The following is a 13,912-nucleotide window of genomic DNA, read 5'->3' as shown; positions in this document are numbered from 1 at the left end:
TCCATCCCAACCCTCCTAATCCCCACCCCTGGTGCAAGAATTTAAACAAGTGTTTGTCCTAACTGTGAGAGATGTGAAAATAGTTAAAAACAATTTACCAGCAATTTTCCTGCTCTTAATGCAGGGAATAGGAGGGTTGGAATGAATAGACTTTCCCCATTCAGGCTTAAAAATTGTTTTGTTAACATAGAATTGAAAATAAAAAATTGAGATCATTCGATACGGGGGTACATTTTATGCCAGGGGGTACATTTACAGTTTTCATACTTCCATTTTGCGATTTTATAAGGACACAGGGTCAAATTTAAAACAAGTCTTCTCATGAACTAAAAGGCCTAGAGGCACTGAAGACCAACATAGTTTGCAAAAAATGAATGACCATGACTAATATTCAAGATCACAGGGGTGATATTAATTAAAACATTTAAAAACTTCTTCTCATGAACTAAAAGGTGTAGAGGCATGATATTTGGTTGGTATGTTCCTAGGATGCAGCCTGACAAATTTCAGAAAATAAAATTACCTTGACCTATCTTAAAAGTCAAATTTGTCAAAACATTTGAACGACTTCTTCTCATGAACTGAAAGGCCAAGAGGCATGATATTTGGCTGGCATATATATACCAAGTAAGAACTGCAGGACTATTGGGCATCTTTTTATATGCAATTCAGAAGCTGTATGATGCTTCTCAATAAATATTTTATCATTACACATATAACCATAATTGAAAATTGAATAAAAATTAACATATCATGGAAATGTGAGGAAATTGCAAAAATTGATAAAAAATGGGTCACACTGATTGAAATTTCATAGATGTCCTTGTGTTCCTGGATGGACGATTTTATATAGGAAAATTCAAATCTTGAGTGTAATTTTTTTCTAATTCAAATTTGGTTAGAAGTCTTAGCATGTGACAGCAGTTAATGTATATGCAATTGCATTTGCATTATGTGTAAAATAAAGTTAAAGTCATCTAACTTTTTTAACAAAATCATTTCATTCATTCACTTATCTACCTATCCAATTATCGTTTGTTTGCAATATCCGATGTGAAAAAAATACAATTTTCTTAACAGTTGAACATGTTTCATTGCCTGATAACATTATAATCGATATATTTTCATTGTCCCAAACAGGCCAGTCTTTGACGATGATTAGTTTTCTGTCTTGCTAGTTGCTATCTCATTTGCAAACGCCTTGTCCAGATTTTGCATGATGTTGACTCAGATAGTTTGCATTGATATACAGTCAAACTTCGATGTTTCCAAGTTCAAGGGACTACCAAAAAAACTGATACATCAAGACTTTAAATCATGCCAAAATACCAAAACACAAGATTAAATGAAAAGATGCATTTTTATCTTTAAACAAAACATTTTCATTCATGAAAAAAAAAAACATAACTTTAAATAAACATCAACAGGAAACCAATCAGTCATGTCACACAACATATGCATTTTATGAGTCGTTTTTAAATGAAACTACGTGCAGCATTAAAGTGGTCTTCACGTGTTACAGTAATTATTTTAAGACAAATACATCAACGCCATAGGCACTAATGAATTTCAAATAAAAGGAAATTAATATCATAATGTATTCTGTCAAGCAACAACAGCATTAATATTACATATCTTGGTCCATAGAAATAACAGGAGTGTTTGCTGATGTTTTTTGACAACATCTAACCTGAATCTATCAAAGACTGCATGATAGACAAATAAATCACTGTGATTCTCTTGTATTCATGCCTAAAACTAAAACGCCATGCTTTGGAATGAGTGAAATCATCAAACAAGTGATAGGATTTCCTCCGATTGTTTTCAAAATTCTGTAAATTAGACCGAAGTTCCATCACCACAATGGATCATTACTTGTAAGTAAACAATTGAATTTAAATCTGTGTCTAGTCATTAATTAACCCTGTAACACAGAGCTAATGATAGTGGGCAATCATAATCCCATTGTCAGGTAGCATTCTTCATTGAAATGTGTGAAATATTGCGTCGGGCAAAAATACCTTTACAGTACTGGTAACTGTTTTGTTGGAATCATGAGGTGTTAGTTACTATGTTATCATAGATTATGGTCTGTGTAAAAAACTTTGATACATCAAAAAGTTTGATTTATTAAACTTAGATTCATAAGGGGATAAGTTAGTAGTAAAATATAGGAATAAAATTTTGGACCGGACAAAAACTTTGATGCATCGAGAAATTTGAATGATCAAAGTTTGATTTATAGTTTTTTATGTATGTTATCTTCAGTGAAGATTTTCTGGTGACTCCTTTATTGGATTGTCTATGTGCTGTAACAACTTTATTACTTAGTTCAAGTCTGAAGCTTCATTCTTTATTACAGTTATTTGGTGTTGAGAGTACTCCAAATCCGATCAATGTAGCATACTCATCTGTGAAGCTTGATTACCACATGGACCTGGTGTACTACGAATCCCCTCCAGGGCTACAGTTTTTACACTGCATCAGGTTGGTCAACAAAATATTCTGTCTTTCTCAAGTTTCTCTTTATATTTGGATAATACTTTTATAAAGTGTTCCCCAATTCCATGTCTTCAACATCATCAAAGGATTACATAGAAATGAATGATTTTAATCTTTCCTGGTAGCTTAGCACTGGTAGACCCTAAGCCATCAAAAAAGTCCTCAAACTGTTTAGTTATATGTTTGTGTTAATACTGAATGTACCATTGTAAAATTTTGAAATTAAGTGTTTATATGAAAAATCAGTGATCACTTTCATAATTCACCCTTATTTTTTTTCTCTTTTGAAATTGCTTCAATGCAGCATGTGCTGCTGCTATGTTTCTTTGAAAGCTTGCATTATGCAGCAAACTTGACAGCATTGTTGCAGTACATACTGTATTGCTGCATGTGAGTATGCTGAAAAGCAGCATGATCTGCCACTCTGCATATATTTGTGAGACAAAAATTGCAGCATTGATGCAGTATACTCAACAAAAAAAGAAAGGTTAACATGTTTCCTTGGCAAATACCTGTAAATGAGTGAAAACAAAATGACGTTTGTGCAATATTAGAAAATGGTAATGTTTTACATTACAAAATCCATGGGGGTTACCAAAATCATTCAAGCGTGAAAGTCTCTATTAGCAAAAGAGCTGCACAAGGTTTTCTGCGACTAACTTGTATCTTCACTTGAATTTCATAAACATTCAAACTGACAACTGTTCCTTAGATCCTAAGGACTTAGAAATCACCGAATCGTGCTATCTATCAACTTAATCATTATGCCCCGGCTGTCAGAAGTACAGAGAGAAAGGGCTGTAGGCATGATCTAGGCTGGGGAGTCTCACTGTCGAGTTGCACGGCATTTTGGTTGCAGTGTTAAGACAATTTGCCAGTTGGTAAGTCGTTTAAACCAAACTGAGTCAACATCCAATCGTCCCCGAAGCAGCCGACCCCGTAAAACGACCACCAGGGATGACCGTCGTATACGATTGATACACTTGCGCAATCGATTCGTTACCGCAGTAGAGACTACAAGAACATTGTTTTGGCGTCGTGTGTCTCCCAAAACAGTCCGCAACAGGTTGAGGGCCTACCAATTGAAAGCGCGGAGGCGACGAGGGAAGCGTTTTGCGAACTGCTGCGTCGCAGAACGGGACCGCTTTGGCGGCGGAAGTGTAATGGTTTGGGGTGGTATTTGTGGGGGGACTCATACCAGGCTTGTTGTGTTAAATAGCAATTCAACCGGCATTCGATATCGGGACGAAATTTTAAGACCAGTGGTTCTGCCATTCTTAAGACGCCATGGCGTTGGAGCCATTTTTCAACAGGATTTGCACCAGCGCACACCAGTCGCGTCAGCAGAACTTTCTTGCAGCAGAATAACGTACAGGTGTTAGATTGGCCATCTAAATCACCTGATTTGTCACCGATTGAGTATGTCTGGGACGTTCTTGGGCGACGCGTGAGAGAATGTCAAAATCAGCCGTCAAACTTGCAGGAGCTGGCCCAAGCCTTGATCACTGAATGGAACAACATCTCTCCTCGAATTATCCGCTGGTTTATGAGTTCCATGCGACGACGCTGCAATGCTGTTTACTTCGCAAACGGTGGCCATACCCGTTACTAATGGTGTTACCTTTGAAATTGACCCCAAAGTCCTTTACAGTCGAATATAATCAACTGAACGCAAAGTTTTATAATGAACCATGACTGCAGTTTTATCAGAATTGATCAATTACTTTATTCGTACATGATTGGTAAGGATTTATGAAAGGGTTAATTAATTAATCACAGAATAAAGTAGTGTTACCTTTCTTTTTTTGTTTAGTATAGATGTTGTATTGCAGTATGATGGCAGACTGCAATGCAGCATGTGCTGCTATCAAGCATCAGTATATGATTTTCTGATAACCTTTGTACTATAATTGTGGGTATGATCAGAAAAACAAAATGGTCAACATGCGACCATCTTTAATTTTGATTTTGCAAGTTTGTTATTGCTATTTCTTGAGAATTTCTTGATGGATCTTTCTTTTAAATTTCAGAAGTAGGTTCCTTTTTGTCCCTTGTTGTGCCCATTTATTTTCAGCTTTATCAGATAAATGAAATGGCTGACAGGCGGCCATCTTGGATTTTGACTTTGAAACTTTATTATCGCTATTTCATGTGCACTACAGCATAGATTTTTCTCAAATTTCATGTATTTTTCCATTAATCCCTTGTGCCTGTTTGATTTTGGTACTGATCAGATAATGAAAATGACCTCTTGGATTTTCACTTTGAAAGCTTGTTATTGTTATTTCTTGAGGGATGCTTTATAGATCTTTCTCTGATTTCTTGTATACATTTATTGTGGTCCCTAGTTGTACCTGTTTAAATTTGATACGGATCAGTAAAACAAAATGCCTCTCAGGCACCCATCTTGGATTTTGCCTAGTAAAGATTATCATCACTATTTCTGCAATGGAATGTTCAAATTTCTTATCATTAAGAGCAAAATCTGAGAAGAGAAAAGAAGGGAAAAGATCAAACTTTCAAAGAGCAAATAAGATCCAACAGTGGTGGGTGCCAAGATCCCTCACAGATCTCTTGTAAAAATCATACTCCTCCTGCAAGAATAAATGGATGTTACTGGAATTTGATCTTAAGTATTCTTTGATGACCGGAGCTAAGTTCTGTATAAAATGTGCACCCCACAGCCATTGGGTGGGAGGTTTTGGCCACATTGGGGAAAAGGAAGTTCTTAAAAGTCTTTTTTTCCATACAAGGATATTGTAAAAGTTTGGTCTGAAGCAATTTTTATCAATAGTGAATCCTACAAGATCAAGCCAAGCTGGATTTTTTAAATGAATAATTTCAACAGATACTCCAAGTTCAGCCACATTAATTTTCCACATTGGCATTGATTTCGCTATTGACCAAGATGCCACACTTAATGCAAATTCAAAGGGGTAGAGCAATTGCGATGTTGATGGATGGTCATAGCCAAACTGCTACCGCGCTGCAGTTTGGCGTTGCCCTGTGCAAAATTAGCCATCTCTATACAGTTGTAACGACCGCACAACAAGACAGGGCAATTTGATTGTCGCACTTGCACAACAGATTCAAGTCTGCTGTAGAGACTGTGTCACATACCTTAGGTACTCATGGTAGACCCATTAGTGCTCAAACTGACAGGAACCACTTGCCTGCTGAGAGAATCATTGCACGCTGACCTTATGTCAGTCCACTTCTGACACCACAGAGGCAGTAAGTGTGTCTTGACTGGATGCACAGATATGACCTGAATAGGATTGGGATGTGTCAATGGAGGCATGTGATGTTCACTGACAAGTCTAGACTATGTCTGTATTGCTCAGATAGAAAAAAAATGGTATGTCGCAGACGCAGTGAGTGTTTTCACTAACGCATGTGTGGTTGAATGCGATAGATTCGATGGGATATATGTCATAGTTTGAGGAGGCATCGCCTATGGAGTAAAATCCTCCTTCGTGTTCTCATGAATTCAATGCATAGGAGAATCTGTGCAAGGATTTGTGCAAGAGATACCCACACCAGGTAATGAAGTGTCATTTTGTTTTTCTAGGGGGATCCCACTTTGTGTAACTACTGATGACAAAAGTGACATCACAAAGACGTTTCTTGTACAGTATTATAAAATATAGACTTTTCCCTTCACAGTGATATAAAATTTTGTGCAAATTTCCCAAAATATCATTTCCTTTTTTGTTGAGTATATTTGACCACAATGGCAGGACCCAATAGGAAAATTATATCAGACATTGTTTGTCATATTTGAAATTCTTTATCAAATGGCTGAATAGCTAAATTAGCCAGGTGAGCAATGCAGGCCCCTTGGGTATGTTGCTTTTAACAAGATAACTTCAAAGAAGTTTTCCTTGTTTATGGTTTCACAACCCAAAAATTTTGTACAAAACAACCAATTCAAATGCCCTTTTTGTGTCATCTGTAAGTATTTCAAGCATACCAAGATATCCGAAATATGTTGATTTTTAACCCATTTCAAGCTAAAAAAGCTTGGTCACATTTTATTAATGAGTCCATCTGATCTGGTTTCTTTAACCAATCAGGAAAGGCCAAATTATTTTACCTCTCTGCAGTTCCGTACAACATAGAATACAACAATGAAGAGTGATAATAAAGAAGAAATAATGGATTATTGAAATGTTAACTGTATTCAGAAAAATTGTCAAATGAAAGATAAGTTATAATTTAAGAAAAAGAAACTAATCAGACACATTTGTACAATTTCAGTGTATCAACCTGAAAAATAATCTTCTGATATTCATCCTTGTCACTCAAAAGAAACATGCTGATAATGAAATTGTACTTGCCAAGATGAACTGTAAAAAAAGCTGTTATTTTGGAATCAATAATCAGCACTATTAAATCTGGAATGCTATCAGTTCTATAACATAACATGTTGTGCATGTTAATTCATCCAATCTGTTAATATGTCGAAACATGTGATGTCATCGGTTGTTTACAATTTTCCTGCTGACAACTGAGGCAGAGATGGCACTGGCAGCAGCACATACAAGGTACTTATATTTACATGTTAGTAGTTGTGTATTATGTATTAATGCTTCATATAACTGTTTGTAATTTCTCCTTTGCTTGTAATATGAAACAATATTTAATTCAGAATGTTATTCTAGTGATAGTTACTGTAAAAGTGGTGTCAATATGTCATAACTTGATCTTTCCCACCATTTTACATGCTCTTCCATTCTCACTATTCGTCATTTCCACACTGATTTACTTCGCTTACACTTCACCCAACATAGAAATCCTTCACCAAACATTCAAAGTTATTCACAACATCATTCATGGCATAGTTTGAAAGTCCCTCTTTCTGATGTTGTTTTAAATTGGTTATTTCTTTCAGGATGAAGCCATGCTGTCATGATACATAAACAGCATCAGGTCATATATCAGGCTGTCTTCATAAATGATATTGGGGAGTACATGAAAGCCTATTACTCAGATGTCAGCTTCCCCTACTGTACTGTCCACATATAGCTACTACCTCAAAGTACAGCTGCATTCATCCAGAAGTAGAGGAAAGTAAGTAGATTAATTAGTGAAAGTGTCTATCTTTAGATAATTGGCACATTGTTGCTTCACGTTGACTTGTCTAAGATAATCTCAATTTCAATTACATTACCAAATATGTTTTATTTTGCAGGGGAGAAAAAACTCTTTTATTGCCATCCAGAGTATCATCCCATGAAACAGCATATCCGAAGTTTTTCTACTTAGCATCACAGACCATTTCAACCCCTCTTTTCATCGTCAAAGAGGGCCTGATTACACTGTGTGACTGCAAAGATTTTCTCTGCTGACAATCAAGGTCCAGAACAGCAAAGATTCTCAAGTTTAAGTACTCTCGCTCACTTGTAACATAGATGTCTTCATGCAGTGAAAACTGCTTGATGTCATGTACCATTTGTTAAAAGATAATGTGCTATGAACTGGAATGTTCATTAACTACCAAAGTATTTTCAGGCATCTTACCTTGAATGTGGACTGTGTGATGCAACAGACTGACTTGTTTGTTTCAGAATTGTTTGAAAGCACAATATTTCCTTTTGCCTGGGTTGGTGTGTCATAAACTTTAAGCATTTTTTACAAACCTGTAAAAAGCACATTTCTGTTTTGGCAGAAGTTAGCATTGCCATATCAGTATGTGAAGGGTGGATTGAGACTTAACATGGATATGGATTAATGTTTGTTAAAATCTATATAATTCTTTAAATTACAATCATGTCTTTACAGGATGATCTTATCAAAATGTGAAGTGAAGCAATGTTGTTCTTTGACAAAACACTTGCCAACATTCCATGGTCTGTATATATTAACCGATCACTTAGCTTGTAAGTTGGGACACAATTTTGCAGCAAGATGTGCAAGAAACTGCACTACACATCAATGCTGATTAAGTGACATGTATGTGTATAATCTGATGCTGTCAGTTGCTTACAATGGTAATTTATAGAGCCAGAGGTTCATTGTATGTATCTCAAAAATTGTTATATAATTCATAATTTTATGTTATATGTCCTTGAAATGTTAGCATATTTAGTTTCATTATGTTCATGATGTGTATATCTTATTAAGCTTCTTCAAACACTTAGTAATGGCCCCAAGCAACCATTTTGAATTGTTACATTTGAAAACATGTGCCCAACTTGTGCATCAGTTACATTACAAACACTATTGATGAGCATTAGAGAGAGAGATATATAGAGAGAGTAGACTATTGATCAGCATTAAAGAGATATATCGAGAGAGTAGACTATTGATCAACATTAGGAGAGAGAGATGTATGGAGAGAGTAGACTATTGATAAGCATTAGAGATATATATATATAGAGAGAGTAGACTATTGATAAGCATTAGAGAGAGATATGGAGAGAGTAGACTATTGATAAGCATCAGAGAGAGATATATATATGGAGAGAGTAGACTATTGATAAGCATTAGAGAGAGATATCGAGAGAGTAGACTACTGATAAGCATTAGAGAGAGTTGTATCGAGAGAGTAGACTATTCATAAGCATTAGAGAGAGATATATGGAGAGAGTAGACTATTGATGAGCATTAGAGAGAGATATCGAGAGAGTAGACTATTGATAAGCATTAGAGAAAAAGATATATATGGAGAGAGTAGACTATTGATAAGCATTAGAGAGAGAGAGAGATATATGGAGAGAGTAGACTATTGATAAGCATTAGAGAGATCTACGGAGAGAGTAGACTATTGATAAGCATTAGAGAGGGAGAGAGATATGTGATGACAGTAGACTATTGATAAGCATTAGAGAGAGAGATATATGGAGAGAGTAGACTATTAATAAGCATTAGAGTGACATGGAGAGAGTAGACTATTGATAAGCAGTAGAGAGAGAAAGATATATGGAGACTGTACTATTGATATGCATTAGAGAGAGAGATATATATGGAGAGAGTAGACTATTGATAAGCATTAGAGAGATCTACGGAGAGAGTAGACTATTGATAAGCATTAGAGAGAGATATATGAAGAGAGTAAACTATTGATCAGCATTGAGAGAGAGATATATATAGAGAGATTAGACTATTGATAAGCATTAGAGAGAGAGAGATATATGGAGAGATTAGACTACTGATGAGCAATAGAGAGTGATATATGATGAGAGTAGACTATTGATAAGCATTTGAGAGAGTGATATATGGAGAGAGTAGACTATTGATAAGCATTAGCGAGAATATATTGAGAGAGTAGACTATTCATCAGCATTTGAGAGAGAGAGATATATGGAGAGAGTAGACTATTGATAAGCATTCGAGAGAGATATATGGAGAGAGTAGACTATTGATAAGCATTAGAGAGAGAGATATATATATAGAGAGATTAGACTATTGATAAGCATTAGAGAGAGAGATATATGGAGAGATTAGACTATTGATGAGCAATAGAGAGAGAGATATGGAGAGAGTAGACTATTGATAGCATCAGAGAGAGATATGGAGAGAGTAGACTATTGATAAGCATCAGAGAGAGATATGGAGAGAGTAGACTATTGATAATCATTAGAGAGGAAGAGAGATATACGAAGAGAGTAAACTATTGATAAGCATTAGAGAGAGATATATGAAGAGAGTAAACTATTGATCAGCATTGAGAGAGAGATATATATATGGAGAGAGTAGACTATTGATCAGCATTAGAGAGAGATATAAATATGGAGAGAGTAGACTATTGATAAGCATTAGAGAGAGATATATATGTAGATTAGACTATTGATAAACATTAGGAGAGAGAGAGATATATGGAGAGAGGAGACTATTGATCAGCATTAGATAGTGATATGGAGAGAGTTGACTGGATAAGCATTAGATTGAAATATGGAGAGAGTAGACTATTGATAAGCATTTGAGAGAGTGATATATGAAGAGAGTAAACTATTGATAAGCATTAGAGAGAGATATATGGAGAGAGTAGACTATTGATCAGCATTAGAGATATATATATATATAGAGAGAGAGAGTAGACTATTGATCAGCATTGAGAGAGAGATATATATATGGAGAGAGTAGACTATTGATCAGCATTAGAGAGAGATATAAATATGGAGAGAGTAGACTATTGATAAGCATTAGAGAGAGATATATATGTAGATTAGACTATTGATAAACATTAGGAGAGAGAGAGATATATGGAGAGAGGAGGCTATTGATCAGCATTAGATAGTGATATGGAGAGAGTTGACTGGATAAGCATTAGATTGAAATATGGAGAGAGTAGACTATTGATAAGCATTAGAGAGATATATGGAAAGAGTAGACTATTCATAAGCATTACTGAAACTTGTCACGAAATGGACAGAGGCTTTGGCAAAGATACCATCTTTGAGCGCAAGTGTGAAGACAATCAGCCAGGTTTATCCGTTGAAGATCGCGAGTTCCTCCAGATCATGGATGATGAGTGTTACAGAGATAAAGACGGTCATTGGACAGCGCCATTACCATTCAGGAAAGACAGGTATCGCTTACCTAATAATCGTGACCAAGCTGTAAAGAGGATGCAATCACTTATTTCTTCCTTCCAGAAAAATCCTATCAAGCAAGACCACGCGATAGCCTTTTTGCAACGTATGCTGAAAAATGGACATGCTGAAAAGGCCCCACTTCTAGAGGACAGAGAGGAATGCTGGTTTTTACCAATATTTGGTGTCTACCATTTCCGCAAACCAGCCCAGATCCGTATGGTATTTGACACCTCAGCCTCTTTCGAAGGAATGTCGCTCATTTCCACTCTGTTACCTGGACCGAACATGATGAACAGTTTAATGGGAATTCTATTAAGATTTCGTAAGGAGCGTGTTGCCGTCATAGGTGACATTGAGCAGATGTTTCATGCCTTCAGGATCGGAAAGGACCATAGGAACTTTGTACGCTTTGTCTGGTTTGAGGAAAATGATCCCCAGAAACCCTTGACGGACTACCGAATGTGTGTCCATTTATTTGGAAATTCCCCATCTCCAGCAGCGGCAACATACTGCCTAAGAAAGTGTGTCAATGAGGTATCATGTGATACAGATATTTTTGACTTTGTTACCCGCAACTTTTACGTGGACGATGGTTGGGCTTCATTCTCTACGGCAGAAGAGGCTCTAGATGTTCTTGCACATACTGAGGCAACGCTCATGGAACAAGGAAAGCTAAGGTTCCACAAATTTGCCTCCAATGATCAGGATGTTATAGATGCTATCCTGCCCACTGACAGAACTAAGGATCTCAGTGAAGTAGACCTTGATCTTAGTTCTGCTCCAACTCAGCGTAGCCTTGGTCTCAATTGGAATCTTCAATTAGACTGTTTCACATTCCAATTCTCGCCTAAGGATGTTCCCGTAACAAAACGTGTGATACTCTTGTGTTTGAACAGACTTTATGATCCTCTGGGATTCATGTCTCCGGTGATTCTTCAGGGAAGATTCATCTTTCGTGACATTGTCAATACAACCACTGGATGGGATGAAGTCGTTCCTCAAGAAATAGAAACCAGATGGAGAAATTGGTGTTGTTCTCTCTATCACCTGTCAGATGTGAAAATACCAAGACCATTTGTACAAGCCTCACTTAAGGAGAATGACAGAGTTGAGCTGCGCGTGTTTTCAGATGCCTCAGAGAAGGCTATCTCAGCAGTTGCTTATCTGAGGGTCATCTGCTGTGGCGACACCTTCGTTGGATTCGCGTTAGGAAAGTCGAAACTAGCTCCTCATCATGGCCATACGATGCCACGCTTAGAACTTTGTGCAGCAGTGCTAGCTACGGAAGTTGCCACAATTATTACCAAAGAATTGGATCTGAATATGGATGAAGTGAAATTCTACACAGATAGCCGGGTGGTACTTGGTTATCTCTACAACAGAACTAAGCGCTTCCACACCTACGTATCAAATCGTGTCCATCGGATTCATTTGGTATCTTGTGCAGAACAGTGGCATCATGTGTCATCGAATCAGAATCCGGCAGATATTGGAACACGGTCATGTATGGCCAATGAACTATATGAAGGAATATGGCTCACTAGACCCACCTTCCTGTGTGAAAATGCTAGTCCAAGAGAAGACTCCTGTTATCCGCTGCAAAATCCAGATGACGACAAAGAAATTAGGTCAGACACGGTCAAAACTTCACTCACTTGCTCATTAGGTCTATCGAGATTTGACAGCTTTTCATCATGGGCATCAGCCGTTCGAGCCCTTTCCATGCTGCAATGTTACATTATAAGGAAACAAGGGCGCTCGCCAGAAGACAGTTCGGGGTCGTACCGGTCTAGTGAGGTACGCCTTGTAAACATTCTTCAGCAGGAAAAATTTGGACAGGAAATTGCTAACCTCAGCAGTGAAAGGTCGGTCCCAAAAGACAGTCTGTTGCGGTTCTTGAACCCTTACCTAGATGAGAACGCAGTTATTCGTGTTAGTGGCAGACTTAACACTGGAGATGGCTTATCTGGAAATCATGGACCAATGATTGTTCCAGGGAAAACACATCTGTCGCGACTGATTGTTCTTCACCACCATAAAAAGGTGAGACATCAACGGAGAAACATCACCGAGGAAGCGATTAGAACAGCAGGATTTTGGATAATTGGAGTCAAGAGATATGTGACATCCATCATCCATTCATGCGTTATATGCAGAAAACTTCGTAGTAAGTTGGAGTGCCAAAAAATGGCTGACTTACCAAAGTTTCGTATACAGTAAACACCACCTTTTACGTACGTCGGTGTTGACACCTTTGGCCCGTGGGAGGTTTCAACAAGGAGGACACGAGGAGGTGCAGCTCACTCCAAGAGATGAGCAATACTCTTTACATGTATGACCAGTAGAGCAGTTCACATTGAGTTGGTAGAGGAGATGACATTCGCTTCATTTATTAATGCTCTAAGACGCTTCGTATCAATACGAGGTAAGGTCACAGAATTTCACTCTGATCGCGGAACCAATTTTGTTGGCAGCACCGATGCACTTGGTATAAACTCTGTGAACGTTGAGTTTCCCACAATGAAGAAGTTTTTGAGGGACAATGGATGCACTTGGGTGTTTAACCCACCTCATGCATCTCATATGGGAGGCATGTGGGAGAGAGTCATTGGAACTGCAAGGCGTATCCTCGAAGGGATTATTGTGACAGAGTCCAAGAAGAAGTTGACTCACGACGTTCTAAATACTTTCATGTGTGAAGTGTGTGCAATTATCAACAGTCGCCCTATAGTTCCTGTGTCTGTGGACCCTACACAGCCATCGGTGCTCTCGCCTTCTGTACTGCTAACTCAGAAGATGGCTACGGACATAGGATCATTCAAAGAGATTGACATAAAAGATGCCTACCGTTCGTGTTGGAAACATACCCA

General features: G+C 37.5%; 1 protein-coding gene across 1 annotated transcript in view; it reads left to right on the top strand.

The window, feature by feature from the left end:
- LOC132557149 (gamma-butyrobetaine dioxygenase-like) overlaps nt 1–13,912 on the top strand; it is a 75,096-nt gene that overhangs the window by 43,484 nt on the left and 17,700 nt on the right. The window contains exon 10 of the mRNA XM_060221640.1: nt 2,363–2,487. Within this exon, the coding sequence (XP_060077623.1) occupies nt 2,363–2,487 (125 nt within the window). The remainder of the gene's footprint in view (nt 1–2,362; nt 2,488–13,912) is intronic.

This window comes from Ylistrum balloti, unplaced genomic scaffold (genome assembly GCF_031769215.1).
Source record: "Ylistrum balloti isolate Yb309-2 unplaced genomic scaffold, AGI_CSIRO_Ybal_v1 Utg370632, whole genome shotgun sequence".
Taxonomy (NCBI): domain Eukaryota; kingdom Metazoa; phylum Mollusca; class Bivalvia; order Pectinida; family Pectinidae; genus Ylistrum; species Ylistrum balloti.
Note: the sequence above shows the minus strand (reverse complement) of the source record. Positions and strands in the feature narration are given on the sequence as shown.